This window comes from Vombatus ursinus, unplaced genomic scaffold (genome assembly GCF_900497805.2).
Source record: "Vombatus ursinus unplaced genomic scaffold, bare-nosed wombat genome assembly UNPS02014883.1, whole genome shotgun sequence".
NCBI classification, from domain to species: domain Eukaryota; kingdom Metazoa; phylum Chordata; class Mammalia; order Diprotodontia; family Vombatidae; genus Vombatus; species Vombatus ursinus.
In genome coordinates this window covers 200,100-214,429 of record NW_020954661.1, presented here as the reverse complement: position 1 = coordinate 214,429, position 14,330 = coordinate 200,100, and the positions used below count along the sequence as shown (strand labels likewise).

The 14,330-nt window shown below is 34.4% G+C and overlaps 1 protein-coding gene across 1 annotated transcript; it reads right to left on the bottom strand.

The window, feature by feature from the left end:
- Positions 1-8,718: 8,718 nt before the first annotated feature.
- On the bottom strand, positions 8,719-9,663 carry LOC114028451 (olfactory receptor 10AG1-like). Its single transcript, XM_027842688.1, has one exon. The coding sequence runs from the start codon at positions 9,661-9,663 to the stop codon at positions 8,719-8,721; it is 945 nt and encodes a 314-aa protein (XP_027698489.1).
- Between the last annotated feature and the right edge of the window lie 4,667 nt (positions 9,664-14,330).

Genomic DNA, 14,330 nt, shown 5'->3' with positions numbered 1-14,330 from the left:
ACCTATGCAAGCATGCTGGCATAGAAGTAACATCCAATAGTGATGCACTTCTCTGGACAACCAAATTTCTCCATGATCTTCAGAGGCCTTCATGATTCACAACAGCCTTAGTTAGATTGACCAATATTGTCCACATACGTCCATTCTGCTTCTGACATTTGTCTTGGAGTTGTTGGGCAGCAAACATAATGTAAACCATTCCTGAACCTTTCTGAAACCACATTGGATTTTGGGTACATGACCATCTTCCAGGTGATGGATCAATCACTTAAGGAGGACTTACCAGCAATGACTAAAAGAGAGGCACTCCCTCCAACACACATACAAAATGGTTGTCACAGGAAAACCTATTTCCTTTTCCTTTATAAAGAAGGACATTGGAGATGTTTTAATCTCCTGGGAGGTAACCTCCTCTTGCCATATAACCCAGAGATTTCTATAAGCTTTTGTAACAGCAATAGACCCCCTGCCTTGTAGATCTCTACTGGAATGGAATCAGCCCTAGGCACTTTGCCACACTAGAGAAGCCTAATGACATTCAAAACAGTTGGAAATTCATCAAGAAAGGGATTGAGTTCAACCTGAAGTGTAGCTCAATAGCTTCAGTATTGGTTGATGACAGTCTGTTGAGAACACTACAGTAGTGTTCAGCCTATCTGTCAGGATCTTGGCCTTCTCAGTGACATATGTGGCTAGAACAGCACCATGGAGTTGAGCTGCATCAAAGGTTTTTGGCCCATAAATAGCTTTCAGGACATTTTAAACATTCTTTGTATTCTTACTATCAGCATAAAACTGAATTTCATCTGCTTTCTTACTGAGCCAAGAATCCTGCATCTCTTTAAACTTTGCTTACAAGGCAATGAGGAAGATAACATGCATATATATGTATGTATATATATATATATACATACATATATGTATGTATGTATATATATATATACATACATATATGTATGTATGTATGTATATGAACAAGTTATACACATTGTAAATGGGTAATAATTAACAGAGATAACACACTAGAATTAAGAGAAGTTGGAGGAGCCTTCTTGTAGAAGGTGGTTTTAGTTGGTACTTAAAAGAAGTCAAGGAGGTAAGTAGTTGGAGCAGAGGAAGGAAAGAGTTTCAAGTACAAGAGACAGCCAAAAATGCCTTTACCAAAGAGATGGAGTGTTTTGTTCATGAAAGACTCAGGAGGGCAGTGCTACTGTATCAAAGAATATGTATTAGGGAGTAAAGTATAAAAAAGACTGGAAACACAATACGGCATTAGGTTTTGAAGGACTTTGAAGCCAAACATTATTTTGTATTCGTTCCTGGAGGCAATAGGAAACAACTGGAGTTTTTTTTTTTTTGTTTGTTTGTTTTCGCGGGGGGGCAGATGGAGACATCACTTATGTTTTAGAAAAATCACTTTAATGGCTGAATAGAGGATGAATTAGAATGGGGAGAGACACAAGGCTGGCAGAGTAGTCTATTTCAATAATCCAGGTATGAGTTGAGGGCCTGCACTAAAGTGGTGGCAGTGTCAGAAGAGAGAATAGGGCATATATGAGAGCCATTGCAAAGAGAAAATCAACAGGCCTTGACAATGGATTAAATATGAGGGGTGAGAGGTAGTGAAAATACTAAAATTATTCTTACAGTACAAGACTGAGGGACTGGTAGCATGTTGTTGTTCTACACAGTAATAGGAAAGGTAGAAGTGTGGGGGGTTAGGGGAAAGGATAATGAGTTCTATTTTGGACATGGTGAGTTTAAGAAGTCTACTGGACATCCAGTTAGAAATGTTTGAAAGACTATAGCAGGAGTGAGATTTGAGGTTAGCAGAGAGTTTGGGACAGGCAGGTGTATTTGAGAATCATCAGCATAGAGACAGCAATTCAATACATTTCAGCTGATGAGATCACGGAGTGAAGTAGTAGGAGAAGAGAAGTTGACCCAAAACAAAATACTGAGGGATAGCTATAGTTAGAGGACATGATCTAGAAAAGGATACAGCAAAAGATATAGAGAAAAAACAGTCAGATAGGTAGAGGAGAAGCAGGACAGAGTGGTGTCCCAAAAATCTAGAGGGATGAGTATATCAAAGAAAAGAGAGTGATCAATTGCATCAAAGACTAGCAAGATGTTAAAGAGAATGAGGTTTGAGAAAAGGTCATTGAATTTGGTAACTAAGGGATCATTAGTAGGTTTGGAGAGAGAAGTTTGGGTTGGGTGTTGGGGTCGAAGGGGATTGAGATGGGCAATTGGGTGGTAGGGGTGTGGAATGTGATTTGGATGACCTACAGGAGTTCAGAGTCCATGGGATGTGAAGGTTAGGACCAAGTGTGAGAATGTCCATTACTGAGTGGAGGTCACCACTCTTCTACCATCAAAGTACAGGTACAGCAGGAGATGGGATTCCTGAAGTCAAAGGGAGGCTGTTCTTTGCACCAGAGAGTCTCCACATTTCACCTGGGAGTTTGGACTGGCAGCTAGATATGGAAGTTTCTTGTGCTGGTGCCAATGAGTGGATGTGGTTGTTTTGAGGTAAATGGAAGACCCAGACTGACCCCTAGCAACCTTTCCTTATGCAACATACTGTCACCAACAAGAAGTCAAAGGTACAATGTACTTCATTTTTTTTCAGTTCTAGCCATGAACTCTGAATTTTAGTTCACAAGCTTGTATATAATATCTCCATCCAGATGTCAATATAGTCATATTCATTTCTTGATAGATCCATATTCTATCTATCTCTATATCTTTCTATCTATCTATCTATCTATCTATCTATCTATCTATCTATCTATCTATCTGTCTGTCTGTCTGTCTATCTAGATACACACATATATTACCTGTTATTCATCTTTCTTTTTTGAAGAGGACCAGTGACATCATGGGGTGTCTTGACTTGTGTGTCAATTAGATTTAAGTGAGTCAGAGATGGACAAATTCATTAGCCTCATTCTTCCAGAGCCATCAAAGTCCAGTGGCAAGATAAAAATCAGGATTACTGGTAAAGACCCAGGATGCAGTGGATGACCTTGGTGTCTTTAGTACCTGACAAAATTCTGTGTGATCCACAGCATCTGCTTCAGTTGCCTCCATAGCTATTGTGTTAAAAATATTTTCCTCAGCCCACTGTGCTGGAAGAAGTCATCATATGCTTTGGATAAGCATTCCCTTTCTCAGTAACTCATCTATATGAATAACATATAGAGAGTGTAGGAGGGTAGGATGAAGACAGGGAGGGAGAAAGAGAGAGAGAGAATATCAATATAGATCATTATATAGAGTTCAGATAGAAACTTGTCTATATATACAGAGATAATCTATAAAATTGTCCATATCTATGTATAGATAATCTCTGTGTAGAGTGTGTATGTGTATGTATGTGTGAATGTTTATAGACAAGTATGTATATTTATATATATACACATATATATTAAATTTAAGAACACTAATAGATATTATTACTGCTGCTGCACTTCTGTTGTTGTTATTGTTGTTGCTGTTGAGAAGTCATGTTCTACTCATGATGACTCCATTTGGGGTTTTCTTGACAAAGATACTTGATAAAGATTTCTTGATTAAAAACCACTGGAGTGGTTTGCCATTTCCTTCTCCAGATCATTTTACAGATAAAAATTGATGCCAACAGGGTTTAGTGACTTGCCCAAGCCCAAGGTAGCTAGCAAGTATCTGAAGCCAATTTGAATTCAGGAAGATGAGTCTTCCCAACTTCAGGTCAAGGACTTTATCCACTATGCCACTTAGCTATCCCTTATTACATATAACCATACAAAATGTACAAAATTTTCAAGATCTATTCAATAAAAAGCTCTCCAAATACAAAGACATAGGGGAGCATTTGAAAAACATATGATTTCATGAATTATGGTTTTCTTATCATCCTTTCTATCATTTCTCAAAGATTCTTTAAATGAAACTACAGAGGATGAGCTTAAATTCTGAGACCTTTTTTTTCCATGAATAAAATTAATGATTTTTTTATCCACTATCCATATAACCCAGAAGATACAGATAGAATGTGAGATGGACTTTGTTGATGCATGACTTCAGCAAGTATGCTGCAATTGTTCTGATTATCAAAAAGCAAAGACAACTTTTATTAAAAATTGAGTGCAGTAGTGATAAAAACTGGATATTGATGTAAATACTACACGTGAAAGCATCACCTGGTACTATCTTGGAGAAACAGAAATTAAGGCTTATGATACAACTGTTTGAATGGCAAAATTTGAGTACTAACTCTTAAACACTGGAGGATTCTAATGCCTTTCCTTTTGAGATTCCTTCATTTTGAATCTTTCTATGTAGCTAGTTAGTTATATTGCTGTCACCCCTGCAACCTGTATCCCACCAGTCTGTGTTTCATTAAGAATAATTTTTGAGTTATTTGGTGAATGTGATTGTGTGTAAAAGAGATGGCCTTTCTTTTCCCATTAGGCCACAATGAGAACCCAACAATTCAGGAAGCAATTACCAGGTGGTCAGACACCTTGCATTTCATGAGGAAACTACAGTGCAAAGGCTTAAATGACTACACTTTTGTAATAAACTTCCAGAGGTGAGATGAAGCTTTTAGTGACTCCCAAAATACAAAGGAAACAAAAGTTGCATAGCAAATGATAACAAGAAAATTATTCTCTTTAAGCTCCAAGCATCTCTCAGAAGTCTGAGAAGAGTGATTGACGTATAACAGATATCCACGAAGGAAAAGTTCCCATTGGGGGAAAATGCATGGTGCTATGAAGAGCTCGATCATATTTATTGAGGACAGTGATGAAAACATTTCGCAGTAGAGTAATCATGTAGTGGACTAAGGAAATTCCAAACAGATACTCTTGGAGGTTAAAAAGGTCAGAAAATTCCAGAACAATGAACTCTCCTTCATCTGTGTGGTTTGCTTCTGACATTGTTTCTATTTATTATAGAAATGTTAACTTCAGACCAAGAAATCATTTCAAATATCTGGGTCAGTTTCCTCTTCTGTAAAACTTGGTATTTGTGGGCAGCTAGGTTGTGCAGAGGATAGAACACTGGCCCTGGATTCAGGAGAAACTGAGTTCAAATCTGGCTTCAGACACGTAATACTTACTAGCAGTGTGAACCTGGGCAAGTCACTTAACCCCATTGCCTACCCCCCCTCAAAAAAAAAGAAACCAAAAACAAAGAAACTTGATTTGTATAAGACAATCAGTAATGTCCCTCCTATATCCAAAATTCTATGTTTTAATTTCCCTCCTCTAAAGAAGTGGTCTACAGACTGTTTTGAGTTTATATATATATATGTGTGTGTGTGTGTGTGTGTGTGTGTGTGTGTGTGTGTGTGTGTATGCAGCTATATATGTATCAGTTTAAAACAAAAATGAATCTCAAACATATCTGTATGTTTCCCAATGTACTAACACATTATAAAAAAAGTTATAAACTTTCAAAGACAAGATGAAGGCAAAATATTTTATTGTTGAGTAAGGTTATGACATTGCCCATATTGAACATAAAAATAATCATGGAGAAGGGATTGCAAGGGGAGATTTAAACCCATGAACCATAAATAGTAATTAAAACATCATTGGATAATACAAAAAAAGAGGCAATGGGAGCCTAAACTAAGTTTGTGACTTTGAATAGAGGATACTACCCTCCATGTGCTTTGGATAGGAAATAAAAGAGAAAGTAATAACATATTATATACAAGTAAAGCCTTATATTATATATATTTTTTCAGAATCTTAAAATAATCTGAGAGTTCGTTTGATTCATGTTATTTCCGCACTCTTTCTTCTTACTAGCTTTCTGACATTCTTTCTAGACCTTATTTAAATTTCTCCATCTTTTGTGAAGCCTTCTCTGACAAACCCAACATAAATTTGTAACGTGCTTATGCCACGTACCAAGTATTATCTCATCATCTTAGTTTTTTTCTTTCTTTGAAATAAGTTCTTACTAATGTTTTCTATTTCTTACATCCCTGTGGTCATATTAAGTAGCCAATGCCCCTCTGAGAGAGTCATCTCATTTGACAAATAATATTTTCATAAAGGAAAATCAGCAAAACTGATTGATACATTAAAAATGTCCCAAAATGTGCAATGTCTAACAGCTTTGGACTTCCCACTACTGCATGCCAATTTGTAGTGTGTAAGATGAAATCTCAGTTTTATTTTGATTTGCACTTCATTTAATTATTTTGGGCATTCTTTCATGTGGTTATGAATACATTGCTATTTTTTTCTTTTAAGAACTGTTCTGATTTTATTTTAACCAGCATATGTGTCTCATTCCAATGAGATAATGATAAGAATAACATAGAAATAAGAAACAAAAATAAATAAAAAATAAAATGTGTATGTTCTTTGAAGACTGAGTTCTCACAGTAATGTCTTATGTTCTGCCTTCTTTTGTGTCTTAAACTTAGTAGGCACTTGATGTTTATTAGATTTAATGAATGAGGGAAATTAGATTTAATATATGATTTCAGGGTCAGGTGGCACAACTGCTACTACAAGATAATTCCCCCACTGACCAATTCAGGAGTCTCCATTTTTAAAGTCTCATTCCTTTGCTTAATTAATTTTGCTCCTTTGAATTACCTTTAGGAGAGGTAAAACAGAAAACACTTTTTCAGTAATAACTTTAGTGTGAATCTGTTATCAATTCTTTATATCATGGCAAATATTTAAGAGATTCATACTAAGAAAATGAAAAAAAGTAAGAAATTCATGATATCAATTGATTTTTTTTGTTCCTACCTTTTTTTTTAATCAAGAATACTAAAGAGACAAAATTGAACCTAGAACTCTAGGATGACACTAGAAAGTCAGGATGTAACAGTAGGCTGCTAAGTTCTTGTAAAATGGAAGCATCATCAAGAGAAGTAAATCTCTCTGATTCTTAATTTAAGGGAGAGAGAAAAAGAGAGGGAGAGAGAGAGAGAGACAGAAAGAGAGAGAGAGAGAGAGAGATATGGATGAGAGTAAGAACAATATTTCAATGACCTTTTTAATTGATAGCCCACCTCCCCTTAACTCACCCCAATTTCCTCTCTGTTTTTAATCACATTGTTTTACCTCCAAATTTGTCTGTCTACCTAGAAAGGAGGAAATACTGTCTCTTAGAAAGATACTGGACCAGTACAGTGTTCTTCCCACTTTTCCCCTACAATTATCTGTATGATTTGGATGAAGATATACAATTTTCTGTAGTAGTCTATTTATTGGTTAAATGGAAACTATTTGAAAGGTGATGTCAAGTTCAATAGGGAGAATATTTGTCAAAATATATTTTGTAAAATACAAAGTGACAGAAAGAAGTGTTATATCATCCTTAATGTCATTATTACTCTTTTGCCTAATATCTCTCTCTCTCTGTATATACATATATATATATATATATGTACATATGTACACACATATGTATACAATATTTCTTTTATTTTATTTATATTTATTCTGACATCTATATACATATATTAGAGATATTACAGAGATGAGGGTATGACCTTTTATATAAAGTCTACTATATATTACTATATAGTTACTAAATTCATTCTTAGAAAGACAAACAAAATATATGAGTGTTTATTTATCTCAAAGCTTGTAAAACATGCATATAGAGATATGCATGAGAGCTCATTGTGAGACATGAACCCAAAGATGGACAAAGAGGATTTTTGTATGTTCAGAGTAATTCTCTCTCAACCCTCCCTCCCTTCCTGGCTCATGTCAGCCAAAATTATGTTCTCCAAATGTTTAACCATGATATGAGAAAGGAATTTCTTAAGTGAATAAGTTATAAATACAATAAGATAGGAGAATGTCAAAGTGTCAGTTGAAATTATAGATACAGGATATCTGTGTTTCTTTTACCATTAACATGACATAACATAGTGCATGTCCATAAAACACTAAGATAAGAAAAGTCCCATTATTCAAGGTAGTGTGCAGGTGAAGGCATCTTAGTGGTCATAAACAGAAGAATGCTCTTGGTCAGCCTCCTCCAGTATTATGGTTGCTGACCTAGGAAGAGCATTTTGAGTTCACTCAGACAACACAGCAATATTTGTCCAGAGTATGCAAAGTATATGGTAGGTTAAGCCCAGAGTGGGCCAAAATGTCTCTTCTGATTGGCCAAATCTCTGATGTTGGGGTTCAAAATGGTTTGGAGAGATGTCTACAGCATTGTGCTAAAAGTTGTCCAGTATTATTTCATTTGATCCTCACAAGGATCTGTGTGGCAGGTGCTGTTGTTTCCCTCATTTTACAAATGAGGGAAGCAGAAGTTAAGAGACTTGTCCAGGGTCACACAACAAATAAATGTCTAAGGCCAGACATGAAGTCAAATTTTTTTGACTCCAGGGATCAGAAATCTCTTCACTGTGTCACCTAACTCTGAGTATGTGTGTGTGTGTGTGTGTGTGTCTTTGTATGTATGTAAGAGATTTCTAGCTCTATAATATGCAAATTTATGCTTGTGTGTATGTATATACACACACACATACACATAAATATATCTATATATGTATTTCAAGCACTTTTTAAAATTTATTGTTCTCTCTATATGCTGATATCATTATGATAACTATTATTGATAGTTTTTGGTGGCATCAATACCTACTCAAAGGTAGATGGAATTCTTGACAGAGACGGGGTTCTTGAAGGAAGCCTGGATTAAATAGACTGAACTCATGACTGTCAAGTTTTGCTATATGCTGGATGACCCAAGCCACTTAGGTAATAATTTCTTCATTGCCACAATGACATCCTTGTTCCTCAGACTATATATTAGGGGATTAAACAATGGGGTCACAGTGGTATAGAAAAGAGATAGCACTTTATCTGTTCCTCCTGATTCTTTGGAAGTGGGGAGTAAATATGTAATAATAGCAGATCCAAAGAATAAGCACACGACAATGAGGTGGGAGGAACATGTAGAGAAGGCTTTAGATCTCCCTGTAGCTGATGGAAGCTTCAGGATAGTGGTGATTATTTTAATGTAGGACACAAGTATCAATAGAAAAGGAACCATACCAAACAGCACAGCATTAGCATAGATTAAAAATTCATTAAATAAATTGTCCCCACATGTTAATTTCACTAAGGGAGGAGCATCACAGCAAACATGATTGAGCTTGTTGGAATCACAGAAGGGAAAAGAGAAAATATCATATGTCAACCCTGCCTGGAGTGGAATTGCACTGATCCAGGAGCCAATCACCAACTGGATACACATTTTGTAGTTCATGGTTAAAGGATAGTAAAGAGGCCTACAAATAGCCACATAATGATCATAAGCCATCACTGCCAAGAGGAAGCACTCAGTACACCCAAAAATAAGAAAGAAGCCAAGTTGTATAGCACAGGTTGAAAGAAAAATGTTTCTCCTTTGCAACCAAAGGTCTGCCAGCATTCTGGGGAGAGTCACTGATGTGTAACAAATTTCCAAAAAGGAAAAATTTCCAAGGAAAAAATACATAGGGGTCTGGAGAGCACGGTCAGACTTGGTTACTACAATGATGAGTCCATTTCCTATAAGTATACTCACATAGATGATAACAAAAATTCCAAATAAGAGTCCTTGAAGATTTGGAACCTCAGAAAATCCCAGGAGAATGAATTCCATTATGCCAGTGAGATTTTCTCCTCCCATTTATTCTGTAGCTTCCAAATGAAGAGATAGTGAAGCAAGGATGTGTGAGTCAATTCCTTCCTCTGTCCTCAATTTGTCTTCTGTAATTAATGAGTTTAGAGTAAATGCTAGTTTCTTTTAAACTCTTTAATAGTCTGTTTCAAATATCTAAGACCCCATTAATTAAACAATTAAAATATTAAATTCTCACTTTTCAACTCAATATTTATAATAAGCATAATAATGAGGATAATAAGCATAATAATAAACCACAAAACCAGTAATTATATTCATCTGTGCAAGAGTCCACAGAAAATTAAATTTCTATATCATCGCAGCTTAGTGAACCTTTTTTAATTATTTTTTAATATGGATTCCACCTAGGAAAAGAAGGTGGGATTCATACAAGGATAACAACAATAATAGAAATTACACCAAATTAAAATATCAGTATAGCAAATTGTCCCTGGAATCTTTGTATCTTATGTCCATTAAATGAAATGAGAACAAGAACATCATTGCCAAATTCATCATTATCACCTTGATCATTATCATTCTTATAATTATAAATATCATTATTATCAACTAAAGTGCCTTCCTCAATCCTATAGAAAATTAACTTGCATCTCCACATTTTTATTCAGTTTAAAAAGTTAGTTTATGCACCTCTGTAATAGATTGCCAAATATCAAAGGACATGAGAGTAACTGATTTCAGACCCATTGCTAATATGATTCACCAAAAATAGTTGGAATAACATAAAGAATATTGATCATGGCCTATAGTATAAATGGCATTCTTCCTATCTTAACAGTTATATTATTCTGATCAACAATATAATCAAACAGGATTTCAGAGGACCAATTAAAAAATATTGCCTTTTTTATCTGACAGATAGAATGAATACACAATGTAAAATAAGATATAAACTTATGTGTGTATATTTGTGTACACAAATATGCACACAACTTACATATATTGTGTATATATGTATGCATGTGTATATACCTACAGGTGTATATTTTCAGATAGTGATAACAAGAATAATAGAAATAAAACATATATACATGTGTGTTATACATATACATGCAGAGAGACATATATATCATATATGTATATGTATGTATGTGTGGGTGTGTAAATAATGAGTGTAATAGACCACCTACTACAGTCTAAGATTTAGAAGTTTTATCTACTCATGCATACACAAAAGTAAGATGGTATATTCTTTGACTGCATATTTGTTACAAAGTGCTTCCCCCAATAGAACTCAGGTAAGAGGAAAATACACTTTAGTCTCCTGAAAATGAGTTAATTTATAAAAATAATCCTATAGTGGAGATATTTTCTTGCTCTCACATTATATGGACCAAGATTGCTTATTCATTAAAAAAACCTATGTTCTTTTTTAATGTCCTTTAAATATCTAACACTCAGGTACCTTCTACTTCAGTGCTTCTAGGATTACATAGTTCTGAGACATTTAGATTATATTAACTTCTGTGAAAACAAACCAGGAATTCTAATATGGAAAACAGTATGTGAAATATATCTACTCTATGACACTTGTATCTTCAGTACATGGTATGGGGATCATTGCTAATAAAACAGGAACACAGAACACTTAGCTGAAACCCTGATGGATTCAGAGGAGGATTCTAAGGCTCAGAGAAGTAAAAATCACCCAAGTTTGACTGGGCTGCAATTCAGTGTTCTTTCTATTGCGAAATGGTAGTTCTCTTTAATTAGAAAGAAAGCTTCAATGCCATGATTTTTTTATATAGGCCATTTAAAAATATATGACCAGTTCTTGACACATTGAATGATGTAGTAGATGATGAAAAAATGCTTAGTGTTTGATTGTCAGAGTGGGCAGATTTAAAATACAAACCAACAAATAAAAAAGGAGCAAAAACTTTATTTCCCAAAACATAACTAAGTCATTCTTTTTTCTGTCATCATATTTTCAATTTTGTTATTCTACTTCCATAATATTTTCAACACTGATGTCCTCTTGTCTGAATTTTGTCACTCCAGAAAGGCTCCGTTCAACATTCCCTATTCTCTATGAAGCTTTCTTTGACCATATGAAGTCAGGTAAACTTACCTTCTCAGAATTTCTGCAACACTTAACTTGCACCACAATCTGGTGTTTAGCATGTGATGCCTTACAAAATTCATTATATTTTTTCAATATATGTATCCTAGACCAGCAATTAGGTTCTAACCTCTTTGAAAGGGCTCTTTCTCTAGCTTGCATATAATTTGTCATCAATAACCAATCAATATTTTTCCAATTATAAAGTGAAATAGATTAAATTTGTTTCATAACAACAGAGGTATTAGGAAGACTTTCTGATCCAAAATAATTCTGTCCCTGTTTGAGCCCTGAAATTCCACTTGGATCATTTTAAATTATTGATTACTAGATTAATATGGTCATATAATAGATTTGGAAGAGATCTTTCAGGTTTGTAGTCAAATCTATTCATGTTGTAAATAAAGTACCCTAAGTCCATAGGTTAAGACTTACCCAAGATCTCAAAGGTAGCAAGATGAAATAATAAATTTCAAGGCCTGAACTTAAGCTCCCATATTTGACATTTTCTACCCACTTCACCCAGTAGCTTGCCTATTGCTACCCTTGCAATTTGAGTTAATTAATTTTTGCTATCTTTCCACATGAAAAAGTTAAGAATGGACCTTTGGGAGAAGCAGACATTTACTAAGTAGATTCTGAGGGGAAGTAAATAAAATAGCTAAACCAAAGTCCACTGGAAAAAAAAAGGAAGGTCAATTTCCCTTGAGATATGTGCTGACAAATCAGGGAATATCAAGGGAGACTAGGAGGCCTTAGAGTAAAGCAGGAATAGATGATCCAAGTAATTAATGAAGGACCAATAAAAATAGTACACACATTTTAAAATTTCAGTTAGGAATAACATTTCACTTTAGGTATATTATGCCTTACATGCATTTTCTGCACTCGGGTTATTCTGCATAGAGATCTAAGATTAACTTGGCCTTTTCTGCATTCCAATCAACAGCTCACAATCTAAACACCTCTTCTGCCCCTATACACTCAACTTCCCTGTGAAATTAGAAAAGAACATGGGCAGTGTCTTGGGGTGGCAAGATCACTGACCTCAGTGATCAGTCCTGAATTTCAGTCCTTACATTGTCAAAAAAAAATACTGTGTAACTTGAAATATGCCTCATTATGCACTTCTTACTTTGCATCTTTGAAATATGAGCAATGATATCCATCCTCAAATCAAATGAAAATATACAGATGAAAGTTATTTGAAAAGTGAAACTTACAAAATTATTTTTATCATAAAATATAACTTGCTTTCGAGCCTCATATTTAGCCCCAGCTCTGGATGATTGCAATGTTTGTTGCCATTCATGAAATTTGGACTCACATTCTCCAACTATAGAAAAATGAAATGGACCAAATGGTCTACAAGGTCCGTTCTCATTCTTACATTCTATATATCAGGCTGCTTATATCACAAACAATCTACATTATATGATACAATTTCTCTCCAAATTCTAGCATTATTCTTATTCTAAGGCTCATTATTTTAATTATATTCTAAGTTCTAATGAATAAATTATGAATTAAATTTAAGGTTGAAGTACTTTAGAAAGTCAGATGATCAGCAACATTGGAAGACATCATAAAAATAAAGCAGCTTCCCCAATACTATAATGTGCTGATAGTTAACCTCACTCTTTTTTAAATGATTTTCATGAAACTGAAATAACATAATTCTAACATGCCATTATTGAAATTTTTTAACTTTCCCCCCAAAAAAGTACTTTGGAAGATTATCAATGTTAAATATACTGGCAGGTGCTTTCTTCACATTTCTTTTTCTCTTCTATTTTTCTTAATCCCTCGGTTCCTTTTCTTATCTCTTTCTCTTTCTTCCTCTTTCTCTATCACTTTCTTTACCTTTCACTCTTCCTCCCCTTTTCCCACTCTTTTTTGGGTGCACATATGGAGTAAAAGTGCATTTTCGAGATAGTTTCCATCAAATTATGAGATTTTTACTGGAAGGTACAAGACATAGATCTCAAAGAATGGAAAGTGGAAACTGATTATATATTTCCAAAGAATATTACCTGGAAGGAAACAAGTGTCACTCACCTTTAGATTTTCTAGGGCCAATTTAGAAATTTGCTGGAAATGAAAGATTTCTGTGGTCACAGTATTTTAACCATCTGAATCAGATTGGCAGTACCACTAAAACAAATCTGTGAAAAACATGGGCTCATTATCTAGTATGAGAGGATATTATACAGTAGAATAAAAATTTTTGCCTTTGTCTATATAGTAAATACAGAGGTTTCTTCATTTTTTTAAAATGGGATACATTTTCCATCATTCTAAGCAAAACAAGAATTACTTAAATATTTTTGCAGTAAGATGCTTCTCATTCTTTATGACTTTTTTTATCTGTTATTATGACTAGATGTAATTTTAATTAATGTAAACATTAATTTAATGAATATTAGTATTCCTAAAAAGTTTATAATTTTTCCCAAAGATATCCATGTCATTTGATCTGAATATGATACAATTTTTAAATTCTACTGTAGCAATAACTTCCTTCCTTCCTTCCTCCCTGTCTTTTTCTTTCTTTCTTTCTTTCTTTCTTTCTTTCTTTCTTTCTTTCTTT